The following is a 12,724-nucleotide window of genomic DNA, read 5'->3' as shown; positions in this document are numbered from 1 at the left end:
GCAGGTACCTCTCTCTGCTCCCCACGTGCAGCGTAGATGCAGAGTTCATTGGGGTGGAAAACGTTCTTCTGTTCTGCCTTTGGTCCCAGCCCCAGGGGCTGTGCATCCATCCTTGTGTGTCAGGCTGATCCCCTTTGGGCACGGCCACTCTGTGCATGTGGTGCCCCGGTCCCGGGATGAGACCCCTCCATCCCAGACCTCCTGAACCTGTTTTCCCTCTTTCCCCTGCCGAGCCAGGATCTCCGCCAAGGATCTCAAGAACATGCTCTCTCAGGTCAACTACCGGGTCCCCAACATGAGGTTCTTGCGGGAGAGACTCACGGTGAGTGTGTGGCCCCTCTGCTCTCCTCATTCACACCGGGGACCCTCAGCAGCCTGTTGCCTGCCTTTGAGCAAAACCCGGCGGTGGTTAAACTCCCACAGCGCGTTTGCATATTGCAGAGGCTCCCAGCCTTTCCCGGGAGGGCCCCCACCCACGGTGGCGACTGAAGAGGTGCCAGCTCCCACTGGGTGCCGCACCCTGGCCCATTTGTGGCCAGCACCCTCTCTTCGCCCCACCCTGCCTCCCCCGCTCCCCGCATTGCTCCTGGCTCCGTCGTGGGCTTTGCCCTGGTGGGGTGCAGTGCAGGAGGACAAGCAGTGAGGTCAGCGGGTCCTGCATCCTGGGTCCTGCAACCCACTGCCACCGAGTGACAGGCGGCCGGCTCTGCGGGCATCACTGCAGACCCAGGAACGAAGGGTCGTCTCGGCATGAGCAGCCACTTCCACCAACACTGAACTCCAAGGCCAAAGGAGAGCATACGCTTTGGGTCTTACAGTTCCCAGGCACCTCAGGTGCTCTCTGCAAACAAAAAATCAAAATGATCCTTTTGTAACTATTCAAGTAAGCGGTAACACTTTTATCAGCACTGTGATGCCTTTATGTGGGTGAGGTTGGGGAATCGTGTAACTTGGTTGAGGATGTGCCTGTGTCCTGGGCACTATGGGGCCCCACTGACACTAGCAGAGATGGGCAAAGGTAGGAGACAAAGTCTGGCCAGGTTTTGGATTTTCCCTCCTCCTTTTCCCCTGAGAATCCTGGTGGGAGGAGACACTCCTCGGGCCCTGCAGAGTTGTCTGTGGCCCCTGTAAAATCTCTGGGGTTTTTTTTGCCACAGGACGTGGAGCAGAGGAATGGGGATATCACGTACGGGCAGTTTGCACAGCTCTACCGCAGCCTGATGTTCAGTGCCCAGAAGATGGTAAGAGCTGAATTCTCCAGGGCTGGGAAGGGAAGGGAGACACGATATTTGTTACTGGCCATTTCCTCTTAATTGCCTTTGTAACCCTGCTGCCCTCAGCTAATAGCTCTTATCTCCTACCTCTGGGCCAGGGATGACAGGGAGTAAAGAAGTTACTGCTTTAGGCTGGTTAGCACGGAGCTGCTTGGGCTGCTGGGGACGGGGGAGGCAGTGGCTGAGCAATGGCTGTAAAGGAAAGCCGAGCTGCACAGTGCTGGTTTGCTGTCCCCGTTACCTTCTTGATCAGTTTGTGCTTTCACATACTTTGGTGGGATTGAGGGCAAAGCTAATGCTTCTGCTTCTTCTTTTGCAGATGGATGTCCCGTTCCTAGAAAGGTGGATAATTCTCTGTATTTGCTGGGGAAGGGGCTGTTTTGTTTTGTTCCATAACATGCTTTGGTGCCTGCAGCAGCATGTTGGGGATGAGGCATGCTGTGTACCTCTTGCCACCACACTGCTTGTGTTTTTGCGCTCTGAATAAGCATCTTTGCTGTAGACGCTTCAGCTCAGCTCAGCTCAGTAAGGGCTCTCTTCCTCCCAGTCATCCCACTGAGATCCACCTCAGGTCAGCCACCTCCAAAAATAGTCTAGTCTGTTGGTTTATGTGAAGTAATCAGACCTTGAGCCATCTCCCAGAGCTTGTCCTCCTGGTTGGTGCTGGTTGGCCACAATGCCAGGGACTGTGCAGGCAGTGCCTGTGGTGCTGTTGCCAACCGTGCCCTTCCCTGCCCTGTGTGCATCTTGGCCATGGTAAAAAGAGCTTGAATTTAGACAGGGAAGCTAAAGAGTGAAAGACTTGTTAACTTGTCCAGGTAATTCCCCATGGTTTCCTCTCTTTTTTCTTATAACCATAGAAAAGAGAGTTGGCAGGGACCTCAGCAGACCATCTGGTTCATCCCTCTGCCCAGGGCAGCCAGCACTGCCCAGTCCATTTCTGGGGTTTTTGGTGTTAGTCCCCAGCAGGGCCCTTGGCCCTTGTGGCTTGGTGTGTTCATGGACAAGTCTTTTGAGAATCACCTACAAATGATTCCCTCCTTCATTTCTTGCCCTGCCTCCTTGAGTCCATGTCCTCTGGATACCTGTAGCTCTGTCCTGTCTACAATCACCCCTTGACTGCCCTACACCTATTTATTTCTTTTCACTCTTGTACAAGCCAGCCTCTGTTTTTTTACAAATCACTCCCTCTGATGATTTTTGCTGCCCTTCGTCAGAGTTCCACATTGTACCCTTGGCAGTGTGCATCCTGGACTGCTCCTGGAGCAGTCCCTGGCTCTGAGGTGTGGACATAAAATCTCAGCTACTGTGTGTTTACTGTCGTGCCCTCCTTGGCTCTCTGCTCTTGCTCAGGGCACATCTTACTTGCATGCGCCGTGGTGGTTGCAGATGGCATCTCGCGTGATGCTGTAACAGTTGGTTGTGACGTGCTGCATGAGTGACTGAAGCTTCTCTCTCTCTGCTTTTCAGGGGTGGAGAAAGGTCTGAGCACTTCAGGGTGTCACTGCTGGAGTTGCAGAAGTTCTTGCTGGAGTACCAGAGGGTGAGCTCAACACAGGCCCAGGGGAGGGACAAGGGGTTAGGCACCAGTGTCAGTGGGGATCTGGTACTCCAAGGGGAGCCTTGCCACGGAGGTGGGATGATTTGGTCGTGGGGTGCTCAGCCTGGCACAGCCACAGCCTGAGCGCATCCTTCCCAGAGCAGGAGATGATGCAGGGGAAGCGCTGCTGAGGGTAAACCTGGCCTCAGCCAGGCATCTGGTCAGAAAAGGGGCCAAGGAGAAGATCTGAGAGGAGTGGAGCTCCCAGGAGGGAGGAACTGGTCAGTGGAGATTTACCCAGTCCCTGTGACCTCAGCTGGTACTGAAGGTTTGCAGCAGAGGGCTCAGCAGGTTCTGAGGAGCAGCTGATGAATTTGATCGCTGGCCTTTCCATTTAAAGCAATCTTGGGTCGTTCAGTAAGCACAGCATGCACGCTCGGACATGCACACAGGCTCAAGCAGCGTGTTTGCGGGCTGTGCAGACCCTTTATTTTGACTCTTGCTGGGCTCCTGTCTCATTGCTGGGCTCCTTCTCCAAGAGGACAGGCGTGGCTTATGAAAGCACTGCCATGTCTGGCGCAGGAGCCTGGGGCCTCCTGCTTTGCACTGTCCTTCCCATCTCCCACTGCTGCCTCCCTGCCCATGGTCTGCAGCAAGTGGAGAGTTAACCAGCGAAGAGACGCAGGCGTTTTGATGGCCTAATGAAAGACACCCAGGGAGAGAAGCAAAAGGAAGCTGAGTTGGCTTCTGCTGCCAAAGGAGGAGGGATGGCAGATGTGTGCAAAGGAGCTATCAGAGAGAAAAATGCATGGCATTGGAAAAATTAAGACCACTTAGAAACAGGACAGATTTCTGCAGTTGCATGCTATCCGGCGTTTGTGCTGAGAGTTGAATTCCTGGCAGAGACGGTCTTGCATTAAAAACTGCCTCCTTAATGGTTAAAGCTTCTAGCTGGATGAGCTGCACGTGCTTTTGGATAATACTTTCTGAAATGGTTTCTTTTTTTTATGTCTCTCTTGGGGTTTGCAGGAGCTCTGGGCTGCAGATACCCTTCAGGTACAGGAATTCATGTTCAACTTTCTGAGAGACCCTTTGAGGGAGATTGACGAGCCTTATTTCTCCCTGGATGAAGTAAGACACCTTGAATGCCAGCATGTATAGAGTGGGGTGGAGTAGGGCGTGACATCCACAGAGCGATGTGTGCTGTGTGTGACAGCTCTTCTGTCTGTGTCTTCACTGCGGAGTGGTGGTGTTTAAAGGATCACAGCTCCTGTAGCTGCATTGCTATACGAGATGAACCTGTGGTGGGTCACCATGTTGCACAAGAGCTGGATGGTGAAGGGGATGACTTCTGGGCTGTCTTCTTGTGCTGAATGTGTGCAGCTGGGAGTGCTCATCAGGCAGTTCATTTGGAGGAGGAAAGGACTGCATTTGGCTTAATGCCCCTTTGGGGCATGTAAGGATCTTTTCAAAGCAAGAGCTGAAAACAAAGGAATAAAAACAACTGGAGATGACCATGTCACTGGCACTCTGGACTGACTCCCATGCAAAGGTCCCTTGATCCACATGACCTTAGTGAGCTATTGCCTGCCATGTGAGCTGCAAAATAAAATACAGAGCAATTCATTTGTCTCCAGCTGGGTCAGAGGATTTGTACACAGATATCTGGCACAGCTCAGAGGATAGGTGGCAATGCCTAAGCTGTGGTCACTCAAGCACGCTGGGTCAGGTAGCTTGTGTGCTGTATTGGTTGCCTCTGGTCAGCCTGTGCTGAGCTTAGAAAATAGCTATCTGCTCGGTAGCTGCTGACAGGAAGGACGAGATGTGTGTGAAGCTAAACCACAGCACCTGGCTCCTCTGCATCATTAACACGCTTCTGTTTCTTCCTGAGCAGTTTCTCACCTTCCTGTTTTCCAAAGAGAACAGCATCTGGAACTCGCAACTGGACATGGTGTGTCTGGAGAACATGAACAACCCCCTCTCCCATTACTGGATCTCCTCCTCACACAACACGTAAGGACTAAGGGGTGGCTCTCTCCACCCAGCCACTCCCAGCGTCCTCTTCCCCTGTGCCAGGGTGACATTCTCCTTTTGCCCGATCCCAGTGATGGGTCAAGTAGGCTTTTCCAAACCGGGGTCAATACATCAGAGACCTTCCTCTTGGTGCCCCAGTCCTTCCTCCGTCGTTGAACGATCTGTGTTTTGCTCAGACGTTGTCAGCAGCACACATCTGCACAGACTGTGCCTTCAGGTCCCGGGCTGTCACTCTGGTAATTTCTTACCATTAGCAACATCATCTTCCAAGCCTCTAAGGACAGATGTGATAAAAATCTGTCAGACTGAAATTGGCCATTTTCCTTCTCTGCTGCTAGAAGAATCTTGCAGGAACTGTTTTCTTTGCAGGCAGACAGGCTCTGTCTCTGCTCCCCGATCATGGGATGCAGTGGCAACACCTTAGCCCAGATTTAAAGGTCTGAGAGCCTAAGCCAGCTGAGCAGCCTGGAGGGCAGGCAGCGAGCTCCTGTCTGCCTGCAAGAGCTGGTCTGACGCTGCTCTTGGGCTGCTTCTGCCTGCTATAGGGGACTCTTTGTGGCACCAATGCTGGTATCACTCTTTGAGGCTTATCTTAAGAGCCAGCAGGAAGGCTGGACCTCAGAGTAGTGCCTGCAGCCCCTTGCAGTAGGGGCAGAGTTGAGCCCCTCACCTGGGGAAGATGGCAGGTCTGGGGAAAAGTCGCTCTCACCATTCCTCACATCGCAGAGGCAGGTCCGTGATGTCCCAGCAGACATCTGCGCCCGTGGTGAACGTGTTGCTTTGCTGATGTCTTCTCTCACATGAAAGGTACCTGACGGGGGATCAGTTCTCAAGTGAGTCCTCGCTGGAGGCGTACGCCCGCTGCTTGCGCATGGGATGCCGCTGTATCGAGTGTGAGTACCTGGAGCCATCACTTATGTCTCTGTTGTCACGATAGCTTGCAGGGGTTGGGGAAGGCTTTGCGTGGAAGGCAGGCTGAAGGTTGACATGCCAGTGGCAGCATTGTCACCATGATGTGCTGAAAGGGCTGGGGTCATTTGCTTTGTAGATTTGGGTGGTATGTGCCTGAGCTTTTGGTCCTCCATAAAGATCTTGACTTTCACTTCGCTCCTTCATGGCCATCCAGTGCAGTTCCCAGTAGTGCTTAGCTCAGTCCATCTTAGGTCCATGTCCTGTCTATATTCCACCCTTTGGGCTAAGTTTCCCCTGTGGGTCTCTTTCAGTGGATTGCTGGGACGGTCCCGATGGCATGCCAGTCATCTACCATGGACATACCTTAACCACAAAGATCAAGTTCTCTGACGTCTTGGTCACTATCAAGGAACATGCCTTTGTCACCTCCGAGTGAGTACAGCAGGGACCTGGACTTCAGCTAGCAGAGCTGCCAGGAAGGCAGAGAGTGGGTAGAGCCAAGGCCGTAGCAGAGTGAAGCCCACCTTTATCCAGAGATCCGCATAAGACTGCACAGCTGGGATTCAGTGAGAAGAAAGCATGTCGCTGTGTCTCCCAGCCAAAAGGAGATTTCTCCCAGACAGAAGTTGCTGGGGGGAGGGCTTTGGGTAAACCCAAAGTTTAAAGCCACTCCTTCTCCAGACTGTGCATTGCCACCAGGAGTGGGGACAACTCACTGTAGGGGGTTTATGTTGAATGCTCAAGACAGCACAGATCGCTGTTCATGCACACTGCTCTTTGAGGGCACAGAGGCCAGGTTTTGAAACAGAGCTCAGAAGGTGTTGGTTCCATCCAGACACCATGGTGGTTCTGACAGCTCTTCTCCTTCTCCCAGTTTCCCTGTCATTCTGTCCATTGAGGACCACTGCAGCATTGCTCAGCAGAGGAACATGGCTCAGAATTTCAAGAAGGTCTTTGGGGACATGCTCTTGACCAAACCAGTAGATATTTCTGCTGACGGTCTTCCCTCTCCAAATCAGCTCAAGAGGAAGATTCTCATCAAGGTGAACTCTCTTCCCCAGCGAAACTTCTAAGCAGAGAGAATGGGGGCAGATGGGGTGAGGGTATGGGACCAAGGAGAGCCCCTTACTTCTGGAAGGGGTTGGTTGACAGTGCATGAGGTGTAAGTGGAGACAAAGAGCTCTCTTGGTTGAGAGGAGCTGCTGGGAAATGAACTTAGCAGCTGAGTGCTGCCTTGGCAGCTTGGGCAATGTTGGTGTTTCTGCTGCAGAAATAACCTCTGGGAAGAAATGGTGGGTCTTTAGTGCCATTTGATGATCTCTGTGGCATGGGTCTTGCCTGGGTCCTTTTAGTCCAGAGAAACCCAGTGCAGCAGATCTGGAGTTTTGGGGTTGTTCACCAAGAAATCGATGCTGCTTTTTGGGTGCCTGCTCCCCTCAAGGTGCCTGACATACTCTCTCATCCCACAGCACAAGAAGCTGGCAGAGGGCAGTGCTTACGAGGAGCTACCCACGTCTGTAATGTATTCAGAGAATGACATCAGCAACTCCATCAAGAATGGGATCCTCTACCTGGAAGACCCCATCAATCACGTACGTCTCTCTGGCCCCTCTCTGAGCTCCATAAACAACATGGTGACTCCGTGAGGCAGTGTGGTGCTGGAAGGAAGGGCTGTGGTGCAAATGATCGAAGAGGTCTATCCTGTTTCTCAGGAGTCTCTGAAGGCTGGAGGAGTTTTTATGCTGGCTCTCTCCTGTGCTCTTCCCTAGGCGTCTCCTGTTGGCCCTTGTTAGAGGCAGAAGGCTGAGCTAGAGGGAGCTCTGGGCTGATGCACTGCAGCTGCTCTTGTGTAATCCGTATAGGCTGTTATCTGTTGCTGCAGTAAGTTCTAGTGATGGCCTGCATTTCTAGACCTGCCTGCCTCCTACCAAGTGCCTACACACTTAACACACCTAAACGAGCATTCTGCTTTGTGAAGCACTGAGCATTCATGTTACTGTGTGCGTTTACTTATACACAGTTCACTTCTTCAGCTGCTTTGCTTTGCTGAGGATCTGTCAGGCAGTCACATGTGAATGAAACAGGTTTTTGGAAAATAGGAAAGTGCAATGGTAAAGCTGCATAACCATTTCCCATGTCCTCGTCTCTGCTAGACCCCATGCTGAATCCATGCAGAGTGTTTTCTTTTTGCATTGATTTGCTTTTCATTTGGTCATTTTCTTTTAGTACATGCTGGGGTGTTTGCACTGTGATCTGCAGTCACTTTGTATGTAAAGACCTATCGCATGCTGGTTTTTTACTACTGATAAACCCATGCTTCGGATCTGAGAGATGTCTTGGAAGCGACTCCACTGAAGTCAGTGTTATCAGTGACTATCCTTCACAGACCTGATCACCCCTCACTGCTTGTGCTGATCAAGAAGGGAAGATGCCACGGATGGGTGGTGGGACAGCTTGGTGCTTCCTCAGGGGGTCTCTTTGCCCAGAGTTTGTTTCCTTGCAGGAGTGGAACCCGCATTATTTTGTCCTGACCAGCAGCAAGATCTATTACTCCGGGGAGACAACCAGTGATCAAGGAAATGAGGATGAGGAAGAGCAAAAGGAGGTGAGGGCCTCCTTGCATGACAGGGAGTTTTTCCCCTGGAGAAAGGACTTGACTGTCGAAGGGGCTGAGCATCTCCACTGCCAGCTGGCTTCAGGGGAAGATCCTGTGGTGGGAAGGGTGGGAGCTGCTTCAGAAAATCCCTGGTCCTGGTTGGGAGATCCCTGAGCAGAGCAGACTTCGGCATCTCAAGCCTGCCCTCAGTAACCCAAGACGGTGGGTTTTCCCCCTGCCAGGTGAGCAACAGCACTGAGCTTCACTCCACGGAGAAGTGGTTTCATGGCAAGCTGGGAGCGGGCCGCGACGGGCGGCACATCGCGGAGCGGCTGCTGACGGAGTACTGCATCGAGACGGGGGCCCCCGACGGCTCCTTCCTCGTCAGAGAGAGCGAGACCTTTGTCGGAGACTACACCCTCTCCTTCTGGTGAGGGCCACAGACACCAGCCCACTGCTCGCTGTCGCTCCTGGGGTGGTTTTCATCTTGACACCATCTTCAGTGGGGGGGTCCCATTCCCCAGTGGTCCACGAGCAGGTTTCTCCCCTTTTTCTGTGCCCCAGCATCATGTCAACTCACTGTCCCAGTGCAGAAGGGTCAAGTCCCTTGGGACCCTTGTATGAGGGGTCTCCTGTGGGGCAGGAGTGCTGTGTCCAGGCTGGAGCTCTGCCTGAGGCAAGTGCAATATCTCCACAGATGACCCTGATTTACCCCCTCCCTCTTTCGCAGGCGCAATGGGAAGGTGCAGCACTGCCGGATCCACTCGCGGCAGGATGCTGGCAGCCCCAAGTTCTTCCTGACGGACAACCTGGTGTTCGACAGCCTCTACGACCTCATCACCCATTACCAGGAGGTCCCGCTGAGGTGCAACGAGTTTGAGATGAGGCTGACGGAGCCGGTGCCGCAGACCAATGCCCATGAGAGCAAAGAGTGAGTGCGTGTTTGGGGAGGGTGGGTCGTGTCCACTGGGCAGCTGAGATCCCATGGCAAAACCTCCCAGGTCTCTGCAGTCATTCCTGCCCTGCTGGGACTCTCTGGTCCCCACTTGCTCCCCATGGGGCTCTCTGTCACAGCAGCCATGCTGGCCAGCTTCGTTGTTGATGGAGCTGGTTGTCTTGGAAGCTCAGTGCAAAGAAAGGAGGTACTGGGCTTGGTTGAGATGCCCTCGCCCCTGCCGCATGTCACCAGATGGCTCTGTTGCTGCCTGTCCCACAGAAAGAAGACAGCCCTGTTGCAGTGTTACATATATGATGATCTCTTCTCCCTGTCCTATTTTGAGGATTCAGGCAGCCTTTTGTGGGCTGGCGGGGAATCCATGCGGCATGGCAGAGGTGTGGGATGAGCTGGATGTACAGAGACCTGTGCACAGTGACGTGTCTTTCCTGAAAGGTGGTACCACGCCAACCTCACCCGGGCCCAAGCCGAGCACATGCTGATGCGGGTGCCACGCGACGGAGCCTTCCTGGTGCGCAAGAGGAGTGAGCCCAGCTCCTACGCCATCTCCTTCCGGTGCGTCCCTGGGAGCAGGGTGGTGGGCTGGGATGCTGCAGTGTGTGAGAGAGCAGGAGAGGGGCCTTGAGCCTGACGTGAGCCCTCCCAGAGCTCTCCTTGCTCCTGGATGGCCCTGGATAAACCTTACAGCCCCCTGAGAGCCTTTAGGACCCCACTCCTCCTCCATCTCCTGATGGGAGATGGCTGTGCTCAGCAGCCAGCCTGGGGGCACCTTTTGCTTGGGTGTCTTTATTTTGGCAGAGACCCTCTCTTGCCAGGTGCCAAGTGGCTTCTCTCTGTCTTTCCACCTGCCAGGGCGGAAGGGAAGATCAAACACTGCCGAGTGCAGCAGGAGGGCCAGACCGTGCTGCTCGGCAACTCCGAGTTCGAGAGCCTGGTGGACTTGATCAGCTACTATGAAAAGCACCCACTGTACCGCAAGATGAAGCTGAGGTACCCCATCAACGAGGAGACGCTGGAGAAGATAGGGACAGCGGTGAGTGTAGGCGGCTGCTGGAGGACCTAAGCCAAAGGGTGATGGACAGGTCTGTTTTGAACTGGTGCCTTGAAGTGGTGGTGTGTGAGCCACCTCTGTCCCTCACAATGCACACCTCTTGGGGTTTCGTGCCCTGTTGGAAGGCACTTACTGGCTTGAGTGAGATTTATTGCTGCCCCTCTGACCCAGGGCAGCAGGGAGTGTGGGCTTGGGCATCTGTTTGCTGTGTGCAGCATCATCTTTGGTCTTGTGCCTTCCCTGGGGCATTCTCCCTACCTCCCCCATGGTAGGGGACCTGTTCTTCTGCAGAGCCACAGTTGTCACCACTGGCCCTTTGCTTCAACAGGAGCCGGACTACGGAGCCCTTTACGAGGGACGCCACCCCGGGTTCTATGTGGAAGCCAACCCCATGCCCACCTTCAAGGTACGCTCTCAATCCTCGGCGTGAAACAACCCACAGGACCTGAGGGTTTAGCAAGTGTGTCTCTATTTTCCAAGAGCTGTATTATTTTGCACACTCATTTCTAGACTATGTAGGAAGACATGCTCTAGGCTGAGCCTGCAGGTTCCCAGGCTGGGCTGCCTCTTGTTCTGAACTGTCCAAACTAAACCCATCAGTGGCTCCAGCCCAAAGGAAGGTGCCTATGTGGGGCCATGCCAGACTTGTTTGGCATAAATGGGGGCCTTTATTTCTTCTGGAAGGGTCTTTAGGGTCTGGGAGCCTCTGGCAGCAGGGTTGGATGCTGCCTGCACACCATGTGCCGCACAAACCCCCCAGCAAACATGTCTGCAGTGGGAGGTGAGCTCTCAGCCTTGGGCTTGTTGTCTGTGTGACCATCCGCTGCCAGCCTCACGGGACCCCTCCTCATTGCAGTGCGCAGTCAAAGCCCTGTTCGACTACAAGGCACAGCGGGAGGACGAGCTCACCTTCACCAAAAATGCCATCATCCAGAATGTGGAAAAACAGGAAGGAGGCTGGTGAGTTGGTCCTGAGCCTCCTTTTTCCCTCGGGGACACAGTCAAGCCTTGGTGTCACCACCCGTACAAAGGTGTGTCCCTTCTAGGGTCAGGTCCCTTTGGGGATTGCCCACAAGCTGCACAGCCCCAAAGCCTCACAGACCCTAAAAGCAGATGATGGAGGAGCTGCCTGTCACCCATGACCCCAGTCAGGATGCTCTGGGATCTCGCAGTGGGTGGTGACGCTGCCCCTTCCCCCTCTTCCAGGTGGAGAGGAGATTATGGCGGCAAGAAGCAGCTGTGGTTCCCTTCCAACTACGTAGAGGAGATTACTGGTCCCAGCAGCCTGGAGCCAGAGCGGGAGGTGAGCCTGTGCCTGAGCAGAGCAAGGAGGGGTGGTGGGGAGGGGCGCGTGTGCGCAGCCCCCAGTGCCCAGCCATGCTGCCCAGCACCGTGCCCAACGCCATCCTGCCTGCGCTTCATTCCCAGCAGCAGCTGGATGAGAACAGCCCCCTGGGAGACCTGCTCGGAGGCGTCCTGGATGTGCCCTCCTGCCAGATTGGTGAGTGCCAGGGAGGGATGGAGGAGTGGGGCGTGTTAGAGCTGTGTGCAGCTCTTCTGGGCCGAAGGGCTTTAGGCTCTGTCTCTAGGCACCCCTGTGCCTGCTGTGAGTGAATGCATGTCTACAGTGTGTGCTTGCCGTGCAGCGACACGTTCTGCTGCTCCCAGCACAGAGAGTGACTCGGGGTTTGGGGCTCAGACATGTCCCTGCAGCCTGAGTACAGCCGAGGAGTACCTGGGGTCATGCCCAGGAGCCGCTCCAGCACGCCTTGAACCTGATCTCAGGGAGCCGCTACCCCATGGGCAAGGGAGTTCAGACTGATTTTGTAGGCTCCTTCTTCTCTGCAAGGATTTGTCCTCCCTCGCATAGATGTGGTCCAGCCTCCCTGCCAGGCTGCCACAGGCTCTGGGGCTCCTGGGCGCTGGCCAAGCTGGGTCCAGTCTGCAGCGCTCTGCCCAGATGACGTTGTGCTCCAGGTGGCTGCTCTCACCTGGGCACTTCAGGGGACAGAGTAAAGAAGATGCAGGAATGGGAGGAAGATGCAGGAATAAAAGAGGACTTCTCATCCCCCTCAGGATACACTCTGCACCCTCACCTGTCTCTTCCTGGGCTCAGAATCACAGAATCATTCAGGTTGGAAAAGACCCTTGGGATCATTGAGTCCAACCATCAGCCCTACTCTAAAGTTCTCCCCTACACCATATCTCCCAACATCTCATCTAAATGACTCTTAAACACATCCAGGGATGGTGACTCACCACCTCCCTGGGCAGCCTACTCCATCTGTCGCCTCCCAGTGACCAGAAATGGGAGCTTCTCCTCTCAGCTGAGGAGTCCTGGGGCAGCCATGAGAGTCCCTCA

General features: G+C 54.3%; 1 protein-coding gene across 4 annotated transcripts in view; it reads left to right on the top strand.

The window, feature by feature from the left end:
* The window catches only part of PLCG1 (phospholipase C gamma 1), a 50,116-nt gene that overhangs the window by 30,457 nt on the left and 6,935 nt on the right, over positions 1-12,724 (top strand). For 2 of the 4 annotated variants that reach the window (XM_074888182.1, XM_074888180.1), the window contains exons 5-23: positions 238-322; positions 1,158-1,241; positions 1,594-1,616; positions 2,745-2,817; positions 3,844-3,945; positions 4,709-4,827; positions 5,656-5,741; positions 6,072-6,192; positions 6,635-6,803; positions 7,230-7,352; positions 8,264-8,365; positions 8,599-8,786; positions 9,087-9,287; positions 9,747-9,866; positions 10,164-10,344; positions 10,691-10,768; positions 11,219-11,322; positions 11,569-11,665; positions 11,794-11,863. In XM_074888182.1, the coding sequence (XP_074744283.1) occupies positions 238-322; positions 1,158-1,241; positions 1,594-1,616; positions 2,745-2,817; positions 3,844-3,945; positions 4,709-4,827; positions 5,656-5,741; positions 6,072-6,192; positions 6,635-6,803; positions 7,230-7,352; positions 8,264-8,365; positions 8,599-8,786; positions 9,087-9,287; positions 9,747-9,866; positions 10,164-10,344; positions 10,691-10,768; positions 11,219-11,322; positions 11,569-11,665; positions 11,794-11,863 (2,126 nt within the window). Of the gene's footprint in view, positions 1-237; positions 323-1,157; positions 1,242-1,593; positions 1,617-2,744; positions 2,818-3,843; positions 3,946-4,708; positions 4,828-5,655; positions 5,742-6,071; positions 6,193-6,634; positions 6,804-7,229; positions 7,353-8,263; positions 8,366-8,598; positions 8,787-9,086; positions 9,288-9,746; positions 9,867-10,163; positions 10,345-10,690; positions 10,769-11,218; positions 11,323-11,568; positions 11,666-11,790; positions 11,864-12,724 lie in introns of all 4 variants that reach the window. The other 2 variants (XM_074888181.1, XM_074888179.1) reach the window with 1 other exon arrangement.

This window comes from Strix uralensis, chromosome 18, assembly GCF_047716275.1.
Source record: "Strix uralensis isolate ZFMK-TIS-50842 chromosome 18, bStrUra1, whole genome shotgun sequence".
Taxonomy (NCBI): domain Eukaryota; kingdom Metazoa; phylum Chordata; class Aves; order Strigiformes; family Strigidae; genus Strix; species Strix uralensis.
This window is presented reverse-complemented; position numbering and strand designations above follow the sequence as displayed.